The sequence below is a fragment of the Leptidea sinapis genome, chromosome 41 (assembly GCF_905404315.1).
Source record: "Leptidea sinapis chromosome 41, ilLepSina1.1, whole genome shotgun sequence".
NCBI lineage: Eukaryota > Metazoa > Arthropoda > Insecta > Lepidoptera > Pieridae > Leptidea > Leptidea sinapis.
The window spans coordinates 6,894,484-6,921,284 of record NC_066305.1 but is presented as its reverse complement, the minus strand read 5'-3'; the positions used below and the strand labels follow the sequence as shown (position 1 = coordinate 6,921,284).

The window sequence follows — 26,801 nt, the reverse complement described above, 5'->3', positions numbered from 1 at the left end:
GCCCACATAACGGCTAAGATGGTTAGAGTTTGCTCCGATTTTAGCATTAAAGTCGCCTAGTATTACCAGAGTTTCTCTATTAGGGACTTTTGTAATGGTGGTCTCTATTTCTGAATAGAATCTCTCTATAATATCGTCACTAGCAGTGCTGGTGGCGGCATATTTTTGCACGATGGTCAGATTAACTGGTGAAGCTTTTAGTTTGACGCTAATAATCCATGTTCTATGTTCCTATCGTTTGAATTTGTCGCAGCTTAACAGATATTCCAGTAGCTGAATTTCCATGAGGAGCCTGGTCTCCTGCTGCCTCGTGGCGTGGCGTTGTTATATACCTACATAAAAAATAAAGTACTGTTTTTTATAAATTTGTCAATAATATTTCATAACACAAATAATTATTTCGTAAAATATGGTCCCTGTTGTTATAAAGAAATTGTATCCCAGCAGAACTGTCAAACCGTGCGGCAATAAATTCTCTCATAGATAATATGTCCATACAAAACAAATATTGAAAATAAAAATAATTATGGGTCCCAAATCGAAATAAAAACTTTCCTATCTCTCAAGTTGGACTAAACTGCACCCCATGAAGTAATCGTCATTAAAATCCGCTCATTAGTTTAGTACACTGGGAACAAACATCAGGTTTTATATATATAATTTTTAGTTTCAGAATGGAATCAGAGCCATTAAGAAGGATAAACGCGCTTCGAAAAGCAAGGTATGATTTTTATATTTATTATTATAAATAAGATTACGGTTGACTTAAGTGGAGAGTCAGTGTCCTGGAAGTTCACGTGCGTAATATTTTTTAAATAAGAGGGGGCAAACGGGCAAGAGATTCACGTGATAGGTAGTATTGAGGCCACCGCCCATGGACATGGGCAAAACCAGGGGTCAAGAGATGCTTTGCCGACCTTTAAGTTGGGATTATTCTTTAAGCTAGACCTAACGGCCGTTCCCAATATACTATCTACAGATAGAGATAAATTACTACCTTCTACTGTCAGTAATTAGCTGTCAATAATCTGAAACTTTCCCAATATTATACCCGATAAGTCATTCTTATCGCCTTACATTAGGACGCGTGAATTGCAATTTCCGTACAAACTTCTATCACTAGTAAGCTATACGTCCTCCCATTGACAGACAGCGTGTACGGATAAAATGAGTACCCGTCGACAAGTTTATTGGGACAGAAAAGTAAATGATAGTTACGATTTTTATCTCAAGTAGGCCACAACCGAAGATAGACTGAATATTGGAAAGGGCCGTAAGTCGTATCGTTTATTGATTCCACAAAATGGCTGTGAGAGGTAAGAAGTTTCTTGCAAAACGCGCGGTTGTAGAATGTCAGACACCAAAATGATGCGATTGGAACATCCTATTTGGACGTAATGTCCGGTGGTGCATATCGGCTGCTGGTATCAACAAATGAACAATTCACAGATAAAATTTGAAATCAAAATTTTATGAACGATGCGGGACTCGAACCCACGACTTTTCGACCACGACAAGTGAGGGTTATCACTTTTAAAACCTAACAAATTGTTTAGATTTGCAAGAGCGATATCTCAAGTCAATTTTCTAATATGCAAATACTGGAGTTGAGCAGGTTATCAACTGTAAAGTAGATCCTGTAGATGAAGCGACAACCTGAGAGTTGAAAAAAGCATACAAGATTTTATGACGATACGTCACTCGAACGGTTAGCTTAGTTGCAAGAGCACTCGCACCGAACGCGATGTATCTGATTTTACAACATGATCCCGGAAAATCTACATAATAAATGCGGTATTGTCAAATGTAAAATATTTATTTAGTTATACGACTTTACGGCTTTGATGTGAGTAAAGCCATATTACTAAATAAGTTAACAACGTCTCACGAAAGTCGAGAGGTCGTGGTTTCGAGTCCCACATCGTCCATAAAGTTTAGTTTTGTTTTCAAATTTTATTTGTGAATTAATCCCAGAAGTGAGGGTTATCACTTCAAAAACATAACAAATTGTTTTGAATTGAATAATTCCTCTATACACTCCGCGAGATATATGCGGTAGCAGATACATAACAATCTAAGTCTCTATTTCATTTCTATCTACTCCTCTTTGACACAGGTTTTACATTATTATCTCTATATATATGTTATTAGTAAGGGAATCTGTAACTGTTTCACAAAACTTACAATTTAAATCTACTCTAAGATTTACCACATTGACTGTCAGCATTGAAAGAAATTGTAATATTTCTACCAATTACCATTGGCCAGATAATTATGACGTCACATAAGCTGATTATTTAGATGTATACGTCTAATAAGAGTTGGCACGGAGTGATGAATTCCGAGTGAGTGACCGAACACGACCGGGCATGCCCCGTCACTATTTCGTGCACGTTTCTCTCATTCAGCGAGCTGTGAACGCGCACACTTTCCTTTCTTCCTTTCAGCGACACACGTGACTGAATCATAATTGCAAATTAGATTATACGCGAACTCACATTTTGATTCTTTTGATTGCAATATTGTATCAATTATCTTTCATCAAGTTTTCTTTAGTACCAGCTCACGCGACAGACGCTGTCCTGTCAATATAGCAATAAAAAATAATATGTTAATATTCGAGAATAATAAAGTCTAGAGCCATCGGATATGTGAAATCAAAGTAAAAAATAGAAACAAAAACGCATTTCCGGATGATTTTATTATATTATGTAGTAATAAAAAATGATAAGGATTACTATCGCATTTGTGTAAACACATTGCCGCTTTAATATTGTTTGTAAGTTTTTTAAAGTATTAAAATAGATTAAAGTTTGTAACCCTTAAGAGATAGACATATGCCTTTTTTTCGCGGACCTTTCTGTAGATTTATGTAAGATACACAATTCCACCATACATTATTTTTTTATATTTCAAAGGGCTTAGACAGCGTTTTCATGAAAGTTCCCAGACGGCTTATTTTTTCCGACTTGTATACATACATGACAGACATGTATAGATACAAAACTGTTAACAAAAACTAAACAAATTATACACTAATACCTTCCTCGAGGACGACGCTATACATTGGCATTTGAAGAGCATGACACCCAATGCACTAGTTTTTGAGTTTATCGTGAACAGACAAACAGACAGACGCGGCGTAGGAATTTATGATGAATGAAGAGTGCAAATGAGTTTGACGTTTGCCTGATGGTTGCCGTGCGAACTGGCCGATCTTTATCAGGCAATTTCTTAGGTATTTGAGTTGGTAATGATATTAATTTATTACTTTCACATAAAGTACAAAAGTACTAAGTATTATTAAAAAATAATTTACAAATAAATGCTATGAACAGAGTACGTAAAAGTTTTAGCATCAGGAGCTGAACTAGGAGGAACCTGTAAAGAGATGTTCAGGAAAATCCATGTACTATTATTTCATCTAACTTTACATGAAATGCCATAAAAATTCAAATAAGTAAGATAATAGAGTGTAATGTCAAATGTGACAGTTTGTTTATTTTTATTCGTCTTCTAGGTGACAAGTGCCATCTCTGCTCTGACAACTGTTATTCTCAGTTTAACCTTTTATACCGTCAAAATCGTCCGTGTAAATATTTACTTGCGTTTCATTATCGTATTCTTAGGTTAGTGATTGGTAAAATGCAAAATTAGATTTAATCTTAGAATAGTACCTAATAGTTACTCGTGAGTAAAAACTTATGCCAGTTTAGTGGAATCCGTCCTTAAACCTTTTAATGGAGCAGTAACTCTTTTGTCTATGATCGATGTGCTGCCGACTATTTTTTGAACTTCGAACTTTCAGAAATTAATTCACAAACGTGCTACACTATGCAATGTTTACATAAATTTTGCCACAATTTATCAAGAATCTATAGCTCTAGAAAGATATTTTATCCAACATTCAAACGTTAGATTAAATCTTTTGCCCCGGAATAAATAAATCTAGAAACGGTCAGAAATAGTCGCGAGTAAGATATTTTCTATCAAAGATATTTTTATCTCAAGGTTTGAATAATTTAAAAGTATATTTTAATAAGACAAAATATGAGTATTTTTGTATTCATTATGAAATCTATATATAAAGGAGCCGAAAACCGAATACCGCAATTAATAGTGTGATTTAAAAATAACAATAAAAATTTATTACTTTTTTAAATTTAAATATAACTGAATTGGCTGTTTTTAATGCGAACTTGCGGTGTCTTGCTTTATGTTTTTGTTGTTGCATAATATTAATATGTTTTTGTTCTTTTTTTCGTCTTGTTGTTAATTTATGTTAATAGAATGTTTGTTTAATTTATAACTTTATTTATTTGTAGTGTGTGTGAATCGATGCGTCCACTGTACACCAACTCTGGACGTTTTTTTTTGTATTATTTACTTATCTTTTTACACTTTTTCACTTACTTAAGTACTAACTTAAGTAATTTGAAACGTTTGAGTATTTTTGTTGCATCGCTTATATATATATATATATATATATGCTTATGCATTATTTCTCGTATAACTTTTCTTAAGTGGTATAATGTATAAGATTCGTAGATGTCTTTTATTTACCTCCATGAATACAGAGACAGTTTATGCTTGCTACTCAATTATTTGAGTAAGTAAGTCTTTTATTAGGCGATTTCCAACATGATCCCAGAAAATGTACAAATAAATTCGATAATATACCACTTTAAATAATAATTAAATACATTTATTATAAAATAAAAATTCCCGAAGAGAGAATTCCCGACCAGGCACAATAAACAGCGCCCTTTCACAAGCATGACGCATGGAACAGCCATCGCTTCCCTCGCACATTATCTTAGGGAAGGTAACGACGCGCACCACTTCGTCGCCACAAGCAGAATTGCAAGCATAACCGACTTATTTAGATTATTTTGTCAATTGACTTTAGAACTACTATAATATGTACAACATAAGAAAGTTTAACACGCGATCGAATAAACATCGGCACGTGATTTGGAAATTTCCCTGCGGCTTTGATTCGAAATTTAAATATTCTCTGTTACTTTTGATGAGATACATCAAGAGTTAAATGAAATTTGTCACATTACAATTTACAACACAGTTTCTCGGAAATGAAATGTAAACGAAAGCATTAATAGTAAATAGCTGTCACGTGTGACTACTTCGCTATTTTTTGAGAGAATCGGACGATAGAACTATCACTTGCTTTGGGCACGTGTTTTCTGAATTAATTACAACAACCCAAGTGGTTAACTCTCTCCGCTTCATAAATCAGTTGACCGAATAATAAAAACAGAAGGACTCCATGTCACCTTACATAACAGTGAAGCAACACAACAAGCCGGTAAACGTGTAAATACATAGCCCCACACACACACACTTATACTAGTACAAGCCGATCGGCCGCCATTATGCGATTTGCCATCGTTTGTGACAGATAAATTTGCGTCGCGATAAAATATTTTAAAAATGCCGTCGTGCGTTGTGAAAAAGTGTAAAAAGAATACTATAAAAGTATATATGATTATTTAAGGGAGACAAAACTGTGTAACTCGTATACCCCGTAACCCCACACACACTAGCATAAAAGTGCTTCATAATTGAATTACTTGATAATATCATGGCGCTGAGTCCTTCGATTTTTACTAGTCCGTGATTACATATAAGGACGCATTAATGTTTTATGAAACCGAAAAGGGTTCCATCTCCGTATACTGAATATATAATATATTTATATTAAGTTTTAAGCAGTATCATCTTTTTGATGATAAATGATGTTTTACTGGACATGCGAGTGAGTAAATAGGGTAAACGAGTCTTTTATTGGTATACCTTGGTATGGTATAATCCGGCTTATTTCCGCAACTCGACGACTGCGCGCCTGTTTTGCGTGTATGGGAATATATTTGTTATTCCTGCCACTCCAATTCTTCCAGAAACCTTAGCAACCTCCTCTCCCTCCTAAAGACTTCTGGGAGTTTTGGGGTACCAAGATTTGAGCCCGGTAAGAGCTTGGTGTACCAAATCATCTCATCGCTTTGCTTCGCACCCTGTATGGCTCAAGCCAGGGAGTTGTAATAGTTGATAAAACAACCTCGAAACCCTTTAAGTATCATCAAGGAGTGCGCCAGGGATGCATTTTGTCGCCCATTCTCTTCAACGCCTGTGGAGAGCACATTATGAGACGTACCTGCGAGAACTGGGAGGGAGGCATCACAATTGGTGGCGTGAAAATCATCAACCAACGGCGCTACGCCGATGACACTACTCTTCTTGCAGCAAATGAGTCAGAAATGGCTGCACTTCTTGAACGTATGGAGCGGATTAGTGGAGAGATAGGACTTCCCATAAACAGGTCCAAGACCAAAGTCATGGTGGTGGATAGATCTGGGAAATTGGAACTAACTGGTGCGCTGGGCCTAGAAATGGTGGACAACTTTATCTACCTGGGGTCCAACATAAGTAACGATGGTTCGTGCGAGAGAAAAGTACGCAGGAGAATTGGCATGGCTAAGAGCGCTATGTCTCAGCTTGGAAGAATCTGGAGAGATCGCAACATTTCCGTAAAAACTAAGACCAAACTGGTACGGACCCTAGTCTTCTTAATATTTTCGTACGGCGCTGAGACTTGGACACTGAAAGCTGCAGACCGCAAACGCATTGACGCCTTTGAGATGTGGTGCTGGAGAAAGATGCTCCGTATCCCCTGGACAGCATTTCGATCTAATCTCTCCATACTGCGTGAACTCAGGATCTCCTCGTGATTGTCTTCCGAATGTCTGCGCAGAGTTTTAGAATACTTCGGTCACATCGCAAGGAAGGACGATGGAAACCTTGAGAGGCTCATTGTGGTCGGCAAAATAGATGGGAAGAGGCCTCGTGGACGCAGTCTAATACGATGGTCCGATCAGATCCGCTCCGCCCTCGACTCTACGGTTCACAATGCCTTTCACACCGCCAGAGACAGGAATAGATGGAGAGCGATCATACGGGAGAAAGTGATACAGAGGGGTGGTCACGACCCTCAGTACTGAGGATTACGACGCAGGGAGGAAGTTGCTACACCTGGACGATGCAAAAGTACATGTGCAGCAGTTTTCTCTGCCACGATTCAGGCCCTGCACAGTTCTGTTTGGTATATTAGTAGATTTATTAAATAGATGTTTATTGTTAGGACCGTGCCCGGTTATTGCCGCCGTTATATGTCTAAGTTGGATTCTATTGAGCTTAATAAGGTTATTTGCCATACTGACATCAATGTTGGGAAGTGTCTCCCGTGTTAACCATAGATTTATGTGTTGATTTCTTGTCTGAATTTGGTAAACCTTCAATACCGTTATTTTCTTATTATTGAGAAGATGTTTTTAAGGTAGTCCCTACTACGTCTCCCTATGATATTAAGTATATTCATAATATATCATTTAAATAAAAAAATATTTTAGGAAGAGGTTCAATTTTCTATTTATGAAAAATAAGTAAATAAACAGAAAATAAGTATGTCAGTTGTCATTAATTGGAACAATATACATATATGATATCATGATTTTCAGAATGAGTAGAAACAATTTCTTAAAGTTCCGATAATTGGGTAGTTTACCTCAAATCTACGGATGGATATGAATGATTAGAATAAACAACGTGAACGCAATCCACACAGTCTATAATAAATCATAATTTACGACTTTAACAGACCAGCGCATTAGTGGATCTAAAAGGTCTCTTACCCTTTCAGCCAGTGCGGTGCCAAAACTCGTGTTCTCACCCTCTGTGCGGGTAGCCGTAACTTTTTTATTTCTATGTATGTCACAGATATATATATATATATATAAATATATAACTGTTTCAAAAAACATATATATTTGTTTTAAAAAACCAATCGAATTGTGTCATATTATATGCAATGCAATCAATCAATGTGTTAACCTCACATAATTTTTACGTCTAGATAGACTGTGACATCTGTGTGTATACGTCAAATAAAATAGGGGGGAACTGTTTACCTGTACTTTCAGCAAACTAAAACAAATTAACGTACGTATCGGGAGTGTAGCTCCTAGAACACGAATTACTGTTTACGATTTTTAATTACAGTCAGCTGCAGCGTCTCATTGAACATACTGACTTAACATCAGCACGAGGTAGCTCTACGCGCGTAACTATTCATCAGCGCTGGACTGAACGCGTTCATATGTTTTCATAGTTATAGCTACGTTCGACCGACCACAGCTCTGACCATCCGTCGAGCACTAAATAAAGATAGAGTAAGTGATCACCTAATAATTCATAGAATTCATAAGTCATATCTTATTTTTTGAATGAGTTATGCTTTATTTAATAAATCATTTTGAGGACATTGTTCAGGTACGCACTGCCGTTAAGCACGGTTATGAGATGTAATAGGTCTCTAACGCATTGGCTGAAAATGACCCCACTGCTAATGTGTTAAGAGACTTAAATAGCTTGTTTCGTTAATTCGCGCGATCGATACCATTACTAAAAAAAGGATTTAGAAATGCAGAGCTTATTTAACTATTTAATAAACATTTATGTTTTTCTCACAACTTCCTCCATAATCTCATAATTACTTCTACATATAAAATCGGTATTTTACCACCAATCAGCTATCGAATGAAGTATTATAGTTTGGATTATTTAGATAAGTATACAATTGATAGATTGATGACAATAAGGAATGAGATGAACAGGACGTTTAGCTGATGGTAATTGATACGCCCTGCCCATTATAATGTAGTACCGCTCAGGATTCTTGGAAACCCCAAAAATTCAGAGCGACGTCTCGACGTCGTTAAGTCTTATTAACCCAGTAACTTAGCTACGGCACCCTTCAGATCGAAACACAGTAATGTTTAGCTTAATTCAGTCCAAAGATGTTCAGTGGAAGCCTTTTTTTTCAATACCGAATAAAGGCTGGGAAAGGTGGAATAGTTAAGAGATGTTAAATATGCAGTCAGTTTTTCGTAATGGACAGTAATATAATTAAGTATTACATGTTAAACTTTCCAAAAATAATTACTTAAATTATGAATATAATACTCACTAACGACATGAGAATACTTGTAGTATTTTATTAATGAAAGTTTAGTTTCAATGGCTGTACGGGCGGGGCCACAATAGGGGCCGCTGGCCACGAGGTCACAGGTTTGCCTAGCGATTTATGAATTAATTCATTTGCGATTTGCGTAGGATAACCTTTTTGACATTGTCATTTTTTATACCTAACGGTAAATATTTTAAAACAACAGGGTATAATTTATTTCACCAGGAAGGCTTCTTTGCACAGGATGCCGGCTTGATTATGGGTACCACAGCGGCGCCTATTTCTGCAGTGAAATAGAAATGAAGCATTAATGTGTTTCGGTCTGAAGGCTGCCGTAGCTAGTGAAATTACTGGGCAAATGAGACTTAACATCTTATGTCTCAAGGTGACGAACGCAATTGTATTGTCGCTAATCATTTTTAGGTTTCTGTTCTTCCTGAGCGGCACTGCATTGTAATGAGCAGGGCGTATCAATTACCATCAGGCGAGCGTTTTGCTCGTCTCGTCCCTTACTGTCTTAAATAATAATATAATATATACAAGTTAGATTATGAGAGGTTTTATTTAAAATAGAGCATTTAAATGGGAATGCAATTGCTTTAGATAAAGATGTAATGGAAGAGAAACAAGAGAGACAAGTTACAACGAACATAAGAAGTTTCTGGAAATAATCTCTAATTAATTATCTCATCTATTTATATAAAGCACGTGTTGGAAGCCTCCAATCAACTACAATAGGTACTCATAATAAATAGTTGGGTCTTGATGAGAAAAGCTAAAAATCGTTGTTAATGGTTTTATGGGGTTTCTAGGTGGCCGGCATCAAAAGCTATTCAGGTTCCTTTCCTGTAGAGTTACATTAAAAATGAGGGCTGACTAGAACGTGCCAACAATGGCATTTTTGAATAAATTGGTTTGTTGGCACACGAGGGACGAGCGGGTCGTCGCTAGTCATTCATATTTACCTGTAAAAAGTACGGACGTGACAGACGTTCACTAACATACACATGGGCAGGAGAATTATATATGGTCTGAATTGAGAATCTAAACCATTCTCAAATTCACTGGAACACACAAAAAATCAAAATCGGTCCATCCGTTAGGAGGAGTTCGCTAACATACACATGGGCAGCAGAATTATTTATGGACTGAATCCAACATTTCATTAAAATCAGTCCAGCCGTTTAAGCTCCTCCTTCTGTGACAAACATATATACAGAAGAAATATATATATTCATAATTTTTATCAACAAACAGGTTCAGCTGCAGCATCGTCTCGTCACTGAAGCTCTATACAATCTGATATTTTAAAAATCCGAATTAACACGCTTACGACCATTCTATATTTAATAATAGTTTTAACTTTTTTATACCTTCTCGAGTGAATGACTTAATTACACAAATTAAAACAAACGAAAAAATTATAATAACCGGAATATCTGTAATCTAATAAAATAAAAAACAACCGACTTCAAAAACAGTATTCCAAAACATTTGATGTAATAGGTACGCATTAAAAAGTATAAAATAATTGCGTATATTTATACAATCATAATCAGAACCTAACCAAACTGTCACCAGACTTATACTAAGTTTGGTGACAGTAAGTTTTACCTTTGAAGTATTCGAAAATATATCGCGCTCATACTTATAGCAAATTTAAGACTTTTTTGGTCTTTTCATGGATGCCATTGTCAAATCTGGACCACACGGGAAGGACTGGCTTTCAAATAAAAAAAGAATTATCAAAATCGCTTCACCCAGTTGAAAGTTCTGAGGTAAAAAATATAAAAAAAACATACAATGAATTGAGAACCTTTATTGAAGTCGGTTAAAAAAGAATTACGTTGCCATCGAACTCAACAATGCACTTAATATAAACTGGAATTTAGTAGCTGTTAACCCTATAGAATCACGAATTCTCAGTTCTGACAAAAATTCAATATTAATATAATTTATTCGATTTTTTTGCGCACCGATACCGTCGACCTGCATAATTTCATGTCCATCAAAGGCAATATCATATACAGCTACGTGGACCCCTATGACCTCTAATTCCTAGAGGAGACAGTGGTGAGGTTATCAACACTAGAATTATGATCAGTTAACGTCTGATGACAGACGAATTGAAACCCAAATGTTTGTTAGGTAATTCACGTCATCCATGTATAAAATCGTTATGGACTTTCAAGGCCTGTATTTATGAAGTGAAAACTTCTGTAGCCGCGTTGGAGAATTTTGGTTGGGGAAAAGTCTTATGGGTTCGCGTCACCGACATGCTCACGACTGGCGCACGTGATAAATAAATAATTAAAAAATAAATATAAATACATATAGTTTTTGGATGGGTGGAATCTCAGTGAGTTCGCGTCACCGAAATGCTTATAGCAGTATATCTGTAGCTATACAGCTGACAAATTGAGCAACATTAGCGCTGTGTGTATATCTTGTGAAATTTAATGGATTTAGTGAAAAGTTCAATGTTTACGTACTGCGCATTGTTGAAATGGTGATTTTGTTTGTTCAATATATAATTGAAAATATTTTTTTAAAATAAATTGTAATAAATAATGTAATTGTTTTTAAACATTCAAATTTTAATACTAATAGTTCTGAGTTTTCATTTCTATCGGCAGTCTCATCTCGTCTCGTCTCTATCAGTAAAAACTGACCATTACTTTAGGCTTAATCATATATAGGTAATGTACCAAAATTACATGAAACGGGCTGCTGATTAGTCGACTAACGGCCGTTTTCAATAACTTATATATCCTTATTTTAACTTACTAGAGGTAGACAAATCAATCCTTTTACGCTTACTTACATTTCAATACCCATCGACAGATAGCATTGGACTATATAAACGGTGATAGCAATATATCCGTAACTAAAGATACGTTATTGAAAACGGCGTTAGGCGGTAAAGTTCAAACCCCTTATTCATAATAGTCTGCTAACTTAAAGCATTAAGCAACTCACTCTGCCTTCTTCTATTGACCTAAATCAGAATGAGAAATAACACTCCTTAGCGGCTGTTTTAAGTAAGCGGACCATTATGAATAAGGGGGCAAGTGTTTTTCAATACAGTAGAACTCCTGTAAATTCTAGCGCGTAAATTCGACTTCCCCTAATTCGAACTCTCGGAATTCTTAGTCCCCGCCTTGAATTTATAGGAGTAGTACCGCAGATGGCGCTGTGCAAATAACATCATCTTCAAATTATAGGTGGCTGTTGACTTATTTTTAAGTTACATTTTCTACGTAAAAAGTGATCTTCAGCAAGTAATTTCTAAGTTTTGTTATTATTATTTTGCGTTTAGTACTTTAGTTTCTTTATTTAATATTCTCTCTCAAAGACCTAGAGCTATGACTATTGCTAGACAGCAAGAACCGAATATTTATGCTGAACAGCGTAGTCGTGTGCAAGCAGCACGTCAGGCAGAAGTCAGAGCTGGAGAGAGTTCTGTGCAAGCTGATGCTCGACGTCAGGAAAATGCTATCCGCATAGAAATTCAGCGCGCGTCAGAGAATCCTGAAGAAGCTCGGCGTCAAGAAAACGCAAAGTGTGTGTATGGCCTCTCAACGTGTCGGTGAAACACCTGAAGAAGCAGCTTCTCGACGGCACTTGCATGCCCATCTAATAGCTAATCAGCTTGCTTCTGAGACAACAGATGAGGCAAATGCTTGCCGGCTCGCAAGTGATCAGCGTCAAGCAGAGCGCTGGCAAATAACAAACAAAACAATAAAACAAACATTAAAATACCAAAAAAAAAATACTGAATCGCTAATAACTTGGGCATTCGACGTTACAAAAGACACATTCTTCCTTAATTTCTTTAGTAGCGGGGCGTTCAATCATCAGTCAATTATTTATTTTTTGAATAAGGTACGTACAGATATAATAAATAAAATACATAATAAAAATGTTATTATTTACAATATTCAATTCAAATTTTACATTAATATTCACAAAATGTCGAGAAACAAATAGGCTAAATACGGGCCTAGTATTTTTGTTGCTTCATAGCGTCCACGCAGACGACGTCGCGGGCATCAGCTAGTAAAAATATATTCGTTTTGTTGTTCAGTTCTGTAGTAAACAAGGTTGCTTCCTCTAATGTAATCTATTATCATTTCAAATTTGTAGCAATAGTAAGTTATCACGTCCGATAGACGTGTTTACAAAAACATTCTTTCTACATTAAAAAAAAACTACGAAACTTGAAGATAACTTTTTAAAAGAAACTGAGACTTTTTCATGAGATTTAACAACAGATTTACAATTAATTGCCTAAATACACTTATCAATATTACTCTCTATTACATCATAAAGCATGAAATTGGCGGTTACTTCAATTTCTAGGCCTTTGTCTAGGAGTTCCAAAACCAAATTTGTAGAAGTGCTTTCCAGTTTCTAATTTAACGATTCATCAACATTAAATTTTACGTTATTCACCAGTGTGAGAGACACATTGAAGGATAAGGGTTGTGTTTTAGCTACTTACTGATTTTTATTTTAGAAATTTTGTGCTATTATTATAAATCCGTACAAATACGTTACGTTGTCGATGGAACATTTAAATAAAATACTTCTTAAATGATTAAGACGCATGTAACGTAAATGTTACAAGGTTTTTATATATTTGTTTTTGCGTTAAAGTTAGAGTTTTATTATTTTCTAATTTAACCCGACGATTTCAGCCCCCGGAAAATTTGCTTTGAAGTTCAATTACACGCGTTTTAATCCTTTCAATAGTATTTATTTAAATGTGTTATACTCGCGTTGATAAAAAAAAACACTAAGGCCCATATTTTTGTCTTGGTGGGTTTTAAACAAACAAATATTTAATCATTCTATTCTGAGAGGAATAAGTACTGTTATAGTAAATACTATCGTGCCTTGATCATAACAGGAAATTTTTTCTTTTTTTAAACTTGGAATTATAAGTATCTACTAATTATAAATATGATTTATGCATAATTTTCAGAGACCTTCATCATCTTAACATAAATGCCATCTTGTGGTAGAATCTTATTTAAAAAAGTATTCGGTAAATATCCCGATAGAAGTAAAAAAATCAGATCAAACAGCTCTTCGGAACACACCCCGTGATAAATGCTGGGGTACGCCAGACAAGAGATGACAGTAATATTCCATATAATGTAGCCGGAACTGCGCTAAAATGAAATGAAATTAATTTAAGTTACGATTTCATAAGATTTTCAGGAATATAAAGTCTTAGTCAAATTCAAATTCAAATATTTTTATTCAAAATAGGATGTGAAATCACTTATTGAAAGTCAAAAAATACCACCCATTCCAAAATGAATGCCTCAGGCCTGAGAAGAATGGACGCAACAAACTCAGTCACGTTTTCAATACTTTGGATTCGTTTTGTCTCTGTAAATAAAAATTAGTAGAGTTTGGAAGAAACTTCTTATTCGGCTACAGTATTCCCGATACAATTCAGGGAACTCCAAGCTTCTGTTTTCTGAACTTTTGCTTCTATCGTCCGTGAACTAAATATATATGAATACACATGATTTAATTAATACCGGAAATTCATCCGTTGACTTGGTTTTGTGGATATCCAGGAGCGGCTCTCTCACCACTTCCCATCACATCATCATCGTACACATTTGCCCCCTCTTCATTCATTCCAAAAAAAGTAATAATAACCTTTATTACGAAGGGCTAGAGAAATAAATGTTAAACCAATACTATTCACTTAGCAACTATATAATGTCCCTAGTCACAGTTTTCCTTATGGAAAAGGCACCCTCTGACTCCTTTCAATTAGGAATTAAATAAATATTAAAATTGAACTTCCAAATAAAGCTTCAAAGTATTTTAGCTTACTCGACTGATAAGTATTATATCAATTAATTTTAACATTTAAAACGCTTAAGTCGTTTCTGATATATCTCAGTAACATTCCAAAAACAATTTTTCGGCCGCGGCAGTATACTTTTGTGCCTTGAACTTAGGAGTATAAATTGTTTCTTTTTTCTTCGAAAATAATATAAAAGTCATATTTTCTATTTCACTAGACGTAGGAAAATACAAAATGTAATTTTTAGCAAACGTTTTACAAATAATATCTGATAAGTTAATTTCCATTACTAAGTAGCTAAATATACATACCACGTTCTCTACAAACTTGTGATAGATAGGTATATAGCTTTCAAAGCTAATAATATGAGAGTCGTTGTAATGTATGCAGGCGGTTACAGCATAGGTTTTCAGTATCTGATCATACATTATTCAATTATGTGTATTGACACGACTTAACTCTTACATAAAATAGTGATGTAACTTTAATAAAATTCTTGTGATTTCGTAAGATTTTCATGAATACAAGGTCATAGTCACGTTTCCAATACTTCGGGATCGTTTTGTCTCCGGAAAACAAAGACACGTGAGTGAAATGGCAAAACTAATGTAATCGTTACATAATCACATCAACATAAAACCCTAAACACATCGCCGGACCATCGGATATACTATAGGTGGGCGCCTCGCATCAATTGGTCCGTACTCGGTACGGTCCGGATGTCAAAGTCAAAGTTCTTTATTTGCCAGAAACATTCACAAGTAAAGTTGTTACAAATTTAAGAGCAGGCACATGTTTCGTCTTGACAGACATGCAAATATTTCTGTGGTTTCACTTCACAATATTATAAACCTAACACAATCAATAATAACTGCTACATTTAATTTGACCAAAAACCTACTAAAGACCCTACAATACACAATTACGATAATAAATGAAATACTAAGAGGTAATGTAGTAAAAATAATCACAACATAATGTAATAGTATTGGTAAAAATAGTATCGTTAGATAATATTCGTTTATTGAGTACAAAACAATATTTTTTTAATAGTGTTAATAATTTAAATTTAAATCTATTTAACACTGTCTCCTCTCTTATGTCTTTTGGTAATTTATTAAATATTTTCACTCAGCATAACAGTTTTTTTGGTACAAAGTGGTTCTTATGTGGTGTACTGTATGGTAACAATAACAATTTTGTGCGATGGATAATATGACGTAAATTCGAATATGGTCCTCTACCACACCACGTTCTATGTTTCGACCGTACCAAAGTACCGATGTGCCGAGTACGATGCCGGACCAATTGGTGCGATGCGCCCACCGGATCGTCCGATGGTCCGTACTACCAAAAACCGACCATGTGTTAAGGCTATTCGACGCGACGTCAAGTACATAAAACCTCATTCGATAGTCGATAATAAATATTAGAAACAGGTAAAAACTGATTTGATTCAGTTTCTGTGGCCCGCGAGAAATTACTGGAAAACATATATTGTTTAAAGTCGATGTCATCTACCTATTATGTAAGCCTTAAATTATGATTACAATTGTCAATCTTTCAAGTATAAATGTTTTTTTTTTTTGTTAAATTATACTCTATTTTAATACTTTTTTTGTGACTCAACTTAGGTAGTTGTTAAGTGACTAAAGACTAAATTATTTTCTTAAGACCGGTATTGAATTCTGTAATGACCTGTAAGTACATACAAATGTTATAAAATAATAACTAAAATAATAATTTAATAATAATACATATTATTAATTTAACGCTTCTATAATTAGAATCCGAGAAACGGTCATTAATGCTGTAGGCATATGTTTTTAACACTTTTTACTTTATTGATTTACATGTGCATTTATTATTGTACCTACTAGAATATTGAAATATCCACCTTATGTCAGTTAAATGAAGTATCTTTTGCATTAAAAGTAATCACAAGTAAAGCTTTAATGTATACGGAATTTACAGTCCATTTGGCACTACCTACGTCAAGAACCGGCAACATTAACAAATGGATATAATAAAAGGAGTGACGTGCAGAATTGTAATATATTTTGAAATCCGCAGGTATCGTAATGGGCGCTTGTTAGAATGTAGCCAGGGCATTAATATGTTTTTTTATATGAAAATAATGGGTGAGACGAGCAGGACGTTCAGCTGATGGTAATTGATACGCCCTACCCATTACAATGCAGTGCCGCTCAGGATTCTTGAAAAAACCCAAAAATTCGTCACCTTGAGACATAAGATGTTAAATCTCATTTGCCCAGTAATTTCACTAGCTACGGCGCCCTTCAGACCGAAACACAGTAATGTTTACACATTACTGCTTCACGACATAAATAGGCGCCGTTGTGGTACCCATAATCTAGCCGGCTTCCTGTACAAAGGAGCCTCCCATTGGTAAAAGATTATGGAATAATACATCGCTCATTAAACATGTGTAGCCGTTGAATTCAGATGTTCAGAATTATAGTTAATTTTGAAATTATTATTTTAAATTTTCATTTGTTATTAGTAGTTTTTATTATTGGGTTACGTGTTTTATTGAAATTTACTTAATTTTATTTTTAAACTATTAGTATTGTTTCACAAGTATATTTCTGTTCACTGTTTATTTTTGTCCCTAATTTTATTTTATTTCTGTTAATTTAGTTAATTTATTATGTTTACTTAGCCGAGTAGACGATTTTGGTTCAAAGTTCATGTCTTTGTGTATGATTACTTTTTTTTGTTTGTAAATATGTTTTTGAACCCAATAAATATATTTTCTTTCCTTCTTTCTTTCTAAATACTACTTAATAGCATATGGACTCTATAGGAGTAGCTCTCTAGAGGAGGATAACTTCAAACAAAAATTTAGTTCTATGAAGTTATAAACTGTACATTTTGAATTTTACAGAATTTGACTCTATTGTAATTTGTTATGTATATATACGTACGAACTTAGGACCATACAGGATAATAATTTTGGAATGAAAAATGTTATCTGCGTAATTGTCTAAGTATTTAATTTTCAAGACACCAAAGCACCGTTTATTTGGAAAAAAAAAAAACATAAAACACAAAAGAATTTTAATAACTCTTAAAAAAACTTGAAATCCACCTTAAAACTACGCTCGATCCTTCAAAACCGCGCGCTCATCTGTATGAAAGGAGATTGCATTTCTGTGTTGGCATATGGCAACGCCATCTTAAATTACGTTTTTCTTTAAATAGTCAAGCGTGAAGTATGAGGAAGCAAACAAGTCGAGTGTATATTATTGTATTATATTGTGTACGTGGTGTTTCGGTTCAGATAAGCTGGTAGGAGCGAGCCGGCCCAGCCGACAGAGGTCAGGATTGACGTCAATGAGTCACGTGACCGTATGGTACTACCTACTGACAAGGATAGCGTGCTCGGATCGTGTCGTCCGGCCAAGTGGCAGTTGCTAACTCAAGGAGCTATATATAACAGCTATATAAATTCAACTGTGAAATATCGCATCTGTATATACTATGGGGAAAGCCATTGGGCTGTATGGATGATGATATGGATGTGTCCTTTTGATTAGGTGATTGTTTGAGCAGGGCGTGTTACTTCTTCAGTCTCGTCAACATCCCCTGAGGATGCCTCGTGTATAGGCGAAGCACGTGTCGAATTGTTTGAAGACAAATATTGGCGGAATTTAAACTCAAGAGAGCTCAAAACATTTGGATAATTATGGATTTCCGCAAAATAACGCTAAACTCAATATTTTTTTTGTGTCACTTATCATCGTTTATTATCATAAAAAGCTTAACGATCCTTATCTTTATATTTATTTCAATTCTACGGATGCATCTAAAACACATTTTAACCGGTGTCAACAAAAGGAGGTTATCAGATCGTGTGTGTTTTCTTCATTTTTATTAACACAGGAATTTCAAATTAATGAAACGACTGACGTTTGATTAATTTGAAATTCCTTTGTCCTATTATAAAAAAAATACATTTTTTTTACAAATAACTTCGAAATGTCTGCCTCGGTATGAAGTTATTGTTCTTTCATAAACATAAGGGAGCATTTTTTTCAATGGCAATGTTTTTTATGTATGCAGATGGTATGTATTTGTATAGGGTTACCAATCATAGTTAAATAAACTTTATTCAAATAGCCTGAAACTTTTAATCGACAGAATAATAAATATTTAATATAAATTTCTGAATCTACTTTATGGTAAACTTATGAACATATATTCGGAAATAGAAGAGCCCGTGAAAAGAGCGTACGAAAAACTCAACGGCCACTCGTTTAAATAAATGAGTATTTTACAATACCTGTAATATAATAATATAATAATATAAAATAAACATAACAAAACACATACAAACAAATCGTGCTCTAAAATACAGTGTTGTGTTGTTAGTTCATGTAGATTTTTTTTTTATGGAATAGGAGGACAAACGAGCGTACGGGCCACCTGTTGTTAAGTGATCACCGCCGCCCACAATCTCTTGCAACACCAGAGGAATCACAGGAGCCGGCCTTTAAGGAAGGTGTACGCGCTTTTTTTGAAGGTACCCATGTCGTATCGTCTCGGAAACACCGCACAAGGAAGTTCAGATTCAAGATACACTTTATAATCTATAATACTAATAAAATACTTCGACTATCTTGGTATTTACCAGTGGGTCTCCTTTGCATAGGATGCCAGCTATACTATACCACAACGGCGCCTATTTCTACCGTAAAGCAGTAATGTGTAAACATTACTGTGTTTCGGTCTGAGGGCGCCGTAGCTAGTAATACTACTGGGCAATTGAAAACTAATGAAATAAGACTTAACATCTTATTTCTCAAGGTGACGAGCGCAATTGTGTGCCTCTCAGAATTTTTGGGTTTTCCAATAATCCTGAGTGGCACTGCATTGTAATGGGCAGGGCGTATCAATTACCTTCAGCTAACCAAGGCGGCGGCTTGTCTCGTCCATTATTGTCATAAAAAAATATCCTTACTAGCTTTGCCCATTAACATAGCACAAAAAATACTTTAATGTAAAAAGTTCTTATAAACATCTACTCTTATGTTTTAGGGCTACCTGTCTAAAATCAAACAAACTCTACTTCTCCCAGACAACTTGGCAACCCTACCTGTATTAAGCTCTGTTCAAACTGAGGGTATTAACACGCGGGACGCGGGACGTAAGTCGCTCGCGCCGATTGTGTCAGCTAACTTGTGTGGACGTCTTCAAATTGACGCGAGTAGTCGCTCAAGTTAAAGCGAAACAAGAGCGGGACGCCCGGCGGGGTTGTTTGATCTCGCAATGCCGTTCAATATGGAACTGTTTCTTGTGGTTCTTCTTCTGCTACTGCTAACAACGGTAAAACTTCATCTTCGAAATCAATAGACATGATTTTGCTCCACTGAAGAACCAAAAACGACACGCGGAAAGTCGCGTCAGTTTGAGAGGCTAAGCAAGCTTAAAAGCGTCTAAAAACCTTTTTTTTCGAGAGGAGTAAAATACATTTACGTATTGAAGAGCCCGGAACGGGGCCCATATGTCAGGCTCGGGTGTCCATGTAACCCCCTACCGACTAAAAACCTCCTCTGTGCTGATAGCTCTGAAGGCTTTTACAGCGAAGCCGGGCGGGGGCCTTGGAGGACGAAAATGTAGCTCACAGGCACGGGGCGTCTCGGAAGGAGACTCGAACCTCGGACCGCCTGCTCACTAGGCTGGATGGAGAGAAGATCACTAACGATCTAATATATCTGTTAGTGTCTAAAAAGCGTCTCTAAAACGCGTCCTGAGTCCCGCGCGTTGTTCGCCTTAGTTTGAACAGAGCTTTATGCGCACGCCGCGGCACGCCTACGCACATCCGTAAAACTCGCGGCCCTATTACATTACTTGTCCTTTATATCCGTCATAAATCCTATTTCTTATTACTTAGTCACGATTAATATGACTAACTTATACAATATCCATAATGGAAGAATTGGAAATAGACAAAAAATCTTATATCTTGGATGTGGTATAATTGTGTAAGGTATTGACTATTTGATATTTGAGTAAATTGTAATTGAAATGATTTGTAAAACGATGAAAATGTAAATCTTTATTAATTAAAAGAGTGGCAATGAGTTTTTTGCTACTTCTTCATTAGCTCAAACCTTTACGAAGTAGCGATAAATTAAATAAGAAAAAAACATTTTTTTTGACATTAATAAGTGTCATTTCAGTGACCCACACGAATAAAGTGATTTTGATTTGATTTTATTCTTTGTAGAACACAGCAAGTATTCCTTAAAAAATTGTCAATGTACAGTTTTAACTTTGTTACGAATTTTGTTCGACTATAAAAATAGCCTTACATCAACACACAGCAATATTGAGCACTCATATGATCGTACAAAAATCATTCAGGCGTTACAGAATTTAGAATGGAAAGATTTCAATCTCAATACAGTACACGGTACAGTGGGAGTTGCTGATGAAGTAAATCTACATATTTTATATCGATCCCAGAAGAACTTTAAAGAGTCCTTACATACAGTACTTTTCGTTTTTGTCTGATTTAAAAAAAATATATTTTGCAAAGCTAGTTTGACGTGTTTTAATCACGTGTAAAAAACTAGATTTTAATGTATGATTGGGGTAATTATTTAACTAATATATTATATGACTTCCATCTTAAGTCACTGTTGGTTTAGTGGTATGTGTAGTTTGCGAGGTAGCACGTTCAACTCCCAAGTTAAATGAATATTATCTAGAATAAATAATATACGTTTAAGTTTAAAATACTGACATGTATTAAACTTGAAATCTCCCGAGCTGTTAACCTATGGTCAATAAAAGGCATAAAAGGCATTTATTTTCTCAAAATTGATTCCTTTAGAATTCTTTTTGATCTCATTTATAATATACTAGACACTACTACCGCTTCGGAAACAGAACTCTAATTTCGTTAATTAAATAAAGTAAAACCGTCAGCTGAAACAATTTAAAGAAGAATATATAAATCTATAATGTAATTTTCAAAATACTCGGTTACAAGAAAACCCCTCTTTAGGTTTATGGAAAAAAAAAATTACCCTTTAGTGATAATGTCACAAGATCGCTGAGGTAGACAGTACAAGACACTAAATACTTTGCATACCAGGCGCCAGTAATAATGCGAAAACTGGATAAAATTTGCATCTATTTGATGTTTTTTTACGAAATCGAATACATTATCCTTTTGACGTCAAGCTCTTATGGATGTCATCGGCTTCAAGACGAATAATGCTCACATCAATTGCGTTTTATTTTCTATGTGATAAACATATTATTTACGTTTTGATTAAGTATTATAAGGTGTTTACCAGTAGATTTTTTCTTTATGTTTCCGTAGGAAAATTTTATTTTATACTTAACCATATTATAGATCGAATTGTCCCTACAAAACTAGTGCATGAAAATGATAAGTTTCCGTCGTGGTACTCTAGATCTTTAATAAAGTTAATTAAGAAAAAACTGAAAGCTCATAAAAAATGGAAAATATACGGAAGATCTAGTGATTATGATAGGTTCTCGGAATTACGCCGTGAAACAAAACGTTTAGAAGCAGAATGCTATGATTTATTTATTAATAAGGCCGAAAATAATATTTATAACAATTCTAAAAAATTCTGTGCATTTGTAAAATCTAAGCGAAGTAGTAATTGCATTCCAGACTGTATGTACTATGATGATGATACTGGATCAGACGGTCAAATGATAGCTAATATGTTTAACACATTCTTTAGCTCCGTTTTTACAGCCGATTCTAATACTAGATTTAGCCATGATAACTTACCATTAAGCTATACTCAAACTTTTGCGAGAACAATAGACATTACACGTGAAAAGGTAGAAAAGTACTTGTTAAAACTTGACCCAACCAAAGGAAGTGGTCCCGATCATTTACACCCAATTTTACTGAAGGCATGTAGTAGACAAATTTCAATACCTTTAGATATACTCTTTAGGAAATCATTACATTCAGGTAGTTTACCATCAATATGGAAAATGTCTTTAATTGTTCCCATTTTTAAAAGTGGTGACAGACATAATATTAAAAACTATCGTGGGATTTCAAAGATATCGGTCATCCCAAAATTATTTGAAAAAATTATCTATGACACTTTATTTCCTTTATTACGACCACTAATTATTCCACAGCAACACGGATTTGTAAATAAACGCTCGACGGAAACTAACCTTTGCGAATTTCTAGATGAAGTAATGGATGCCTTAAACAATGGATTCCAGGTAGACACAATTTATACCGACTATTCAAAGGCGTTCGATAAAATTTCGCATGCTCGACTATTATTTAAACTTGAGCGTATCGGTATTCAAGGAGATCTTCTAAGATGGCTGGAGTCGTATCTCCGTAACAGAACACAAGCGGTAGCTGTTAAAGGATTTATTTCTAGTTTTGTCCCTGTTACATCGGGCGTTCCTCAGGGCTCTCACCTTGGCCCATTGTTATTTGACATATTTATTAATGATGTTTTGCAATCTTTTCAAAATTCTAATATTTTACTTTATGCGGATGACACCAAACTATTTAAAATAATAAAAGAAAAACAGGACTGTGTTGACCTACAAAACGATTTAATTGAGTTAGGAAACTATTGTTCCGCTAATGACTTATACCTCAATGTTGACAAATGCTGTATGATAACATTTTCGAGGATAAAAATGCCAATTTTCTTCAAATATAAAATAAACAATAAACCCCTTAAAAGGGTGTCAGAAATAAAAGACCTTGGGGTAACGCTAGATTCGGCTCTCTTATTTGAAAATCATATAGACAATATGACAGCAAAAGCTTATAAAATGCTTGGTTTTATATTCAGACAGGGAAATGACTTCAAAAATATTCATACTTTTAATCTTTTATATAATGCTTATGTCAGACCATATTTAGAATATGCCTTGACTGCTTGGAACCCACGTTATACGAAATATATAGATGCTATAAAAGGGTACAAAATAAATTTATTAAAAGATTAAATTATAAGTTTCAAAATTGTAATACTCCTAAATTTAATTACCTATCTTTACAACAGCGTAGAGAATACAGAGATCAAGTTTTCCTTTTCAAAATATTACATGACTTAATTGATTCCAATCGTATTTTAAGTAACATTAAACTTAACTGTCCAAAGCATTATACACGTTCTATAGATACATTCTTTATCCCTGTTCGTAGAACTAATTATACTAGCAATTGTTTTATTATAAGAGCATGCAACACTTATAATAATAATTATAGTCACTTAGACATTTTTCATGGCAGCTATCCAACTTTTACTAAAAAAATTAAAGAATATCTTAAACATTCTTAAAATATGTCCAACCGATAAATTTGATAAATTTTGTTTCATTTGTATTTTTGTGTACTTTTTTCGCCTTATGTTTAATTGTATATAAAATCGTTATATTTTGTAATATATTCACTCCTACTTTGTTTATATTTAAGTGGAAACTTTATTGGCTTGTGTAATATAAATTATGTGTTACAATGTGTATATAACTTAAGCTGTTTGTTTTCCAATAAATAAAAAAAAAATAAAAAAAAAAATGTTATTAAATTTATTTGTTAATTCATTCTTAATAAGGGATAATTAACTAAGATTGTACATATAAATTATTGTGAAACCCACAGAATTATACACGTGTTGGTTTGGGTGAGTAACTAACTCGATATTAAACAAATTATTAATTTCAAGGGCTTCGTACAAAGTGTTAGTATCATATTAGACCAAGGAAAAATAGAGAAAATAATAATGAAATAAAAATAACATCAAAAAGTGGTTCGTTACACAAATTGAATTTAAATGAGCAGAGATTGTATTAATTAAGATTTTAAGATATCAAATACTAGTTTTTTGAATTTAGATGATGATTAGGTAAATATGTCTAGGTTAAGAAACTGTTCGTTGAATGTTTCTGTAAGTGTTTATTATATGAGATTTATTTGAAATATTTATTATATATTTATCATCATTTTTTCAAAACAAAATAAATCTTTTGACTTTATTTACGATACATTTCCGCGTTGGATAGCTAGGCTGATCCTGACTCCAGTCGTACGTTGGAGCTGACTTTTTTTTTATTTTAGTAACCTATTTTAGTAGTTTCTGACGAATTACTTTTGACGTGCAAACATATTTCAGCTTTATAATTTAATTTTAAAATGTAATGATGTGTATATTTTACTTATAACATAATATTGTTTGTCTTTTTTTGTATGCCTAACCCAGGTGAAATATGTAAAAATGTAATACACCAATAAAGAATTTGATTGATTGAATATGATGTGAATGTGGGCGGCGGTGATCACTTAACACCAGGTGACCCGTACGCTCGTTTGTCCTCCTATTCCATAAAAAAAAATATGTTAATAATGCGAGATTTTTTTTATCACGTATAAAATTTTTCGATTTTGTATAAAACTTAAAAATTACTTATTTACTTTCCAAAATATTTCTTAAGAACCTAAAAATTTTGTTAAAGTTGAGGTTTTAATTCTGACGAAAGTCCTACAATTAACAATTTTTTTAAAGATATTTGCAGGACATCAGCCTTAGCCAAGCAATTTTAACGATCCCCATTGGGTATTTGAATATACTAGAGCGTTGTGAAGGAGCTAATGCCAACGGTGGCTGACCCTTTACGACATGTCAATCAAAATCAGTTACAATATCAGTAGATTCGCTTACCTTTTCTATCTTGTTGTATCTCCGTTAGAAAGGTTCCTTTGTTTATATTTACGCTAGTATATTGTAAGTCTACGGTGTTGGTTTGCATTACAATATTGTATATTTTGCAAACATTCTTTTACCTTGAAATGCCTCGTGTGATAGTTTAATAGAGCGAACGACCTCATAACAAAGTTGGATCAACGGCAATCAATAAATTATTCGTTATGAATAAATTATTAGTTAATTTAAAACAAACATGGGCCTTACACATATATCTACTTAAGATGTTTAGTAAATTTATTATAGCTTTTATAGCTAACATTAATTGTCAGAAAATACAGTGCCTATAGTTTGGTTGTGTATAGTAAAAATAGGTATTTAGTACTTGATCATTTCTTTTTACTTGGTACATAAAAATCCTCTCAACCCTGACGTTGGCTGAATCGTCGACATCCAGTCGACGGTGCCATTTAAAAAAAACTTGTTTTTATTAGAATTAAATCATTGTAAAACTTACGTAAGTATTTACACTTCTCACTAATCATTACACCAATGTTCGCGGATAAAGCAGATCGTAGGCGCTGTTTACTTTTCAATTCCCAAAAATATTTTTTTTTATTTATTGTACAAAAAAACAACAGGATAGGTTTAGGTAGGAGGAATAGGTTTATGCATAAACAGTGAGTCAAACGCTCACCACAGCATTATATAGAAGGTAAGCTAAGTTTACATATTACACAAAAATATTGTTTAGGTTAGTTTTAATTTTTTTTGCTAGTGGCAAAGAGAATGTAATAGTACCTACAAGTACAGAAGTCTCACTCCGCAAAATCAATTAAAGAAATAGGGACTCTTGCGGCCATATGATAAGGTGTAATTCAAATAGCACAGCGTTGTTTACCTACATTTTTATTCACCTAGAAATTGCCTGTCTTTCTATCGCGTGATTCTTACCTCTTCTGACGACAATAGGGTTGTCTTCTTTACATAAAACTGTACCTACCTAGAATATGGTCAACTTATAGCTTCAAGTTTCTTGAGTTTCTTGCGCCCATTCTTCTCAGGTCTGAGGCAGTCTCTTTTGAATGGGTGGTAGATTTTGACGTTCAATAAGTGATTATAAATCCTATTTTGAATAAATATATTTGAATTTGAATATAATAATAGATCAGTTTTTTCTATAATATAAATAGGTATGGAATCAGAATTTTAAATCAATACTCTTTCG

General features: G+C 34.3%; 1 protein-coding gene across 1 annotated transcript in view; it reads left to right on the top strand.

Moving 5' to 3' along the window:
• The window catches only part of LOC126976607 (inositol-trisphosphate 3-kinase homolog), a 132,313-nt gene that overhangs the window by 10,540 nt on the left and 94,972 nt on the right, over positions 1–26,801 (top strand). The window contains exon 3 of the mRNA XM_050825028.1: positions 668–721. Coding sequence (XP_050680985.1) covers positions 668–721 — 54 coding nt within the window. The remainder of the gene's footprint in view (positions 1–667; positions 722–26,801) is intronic.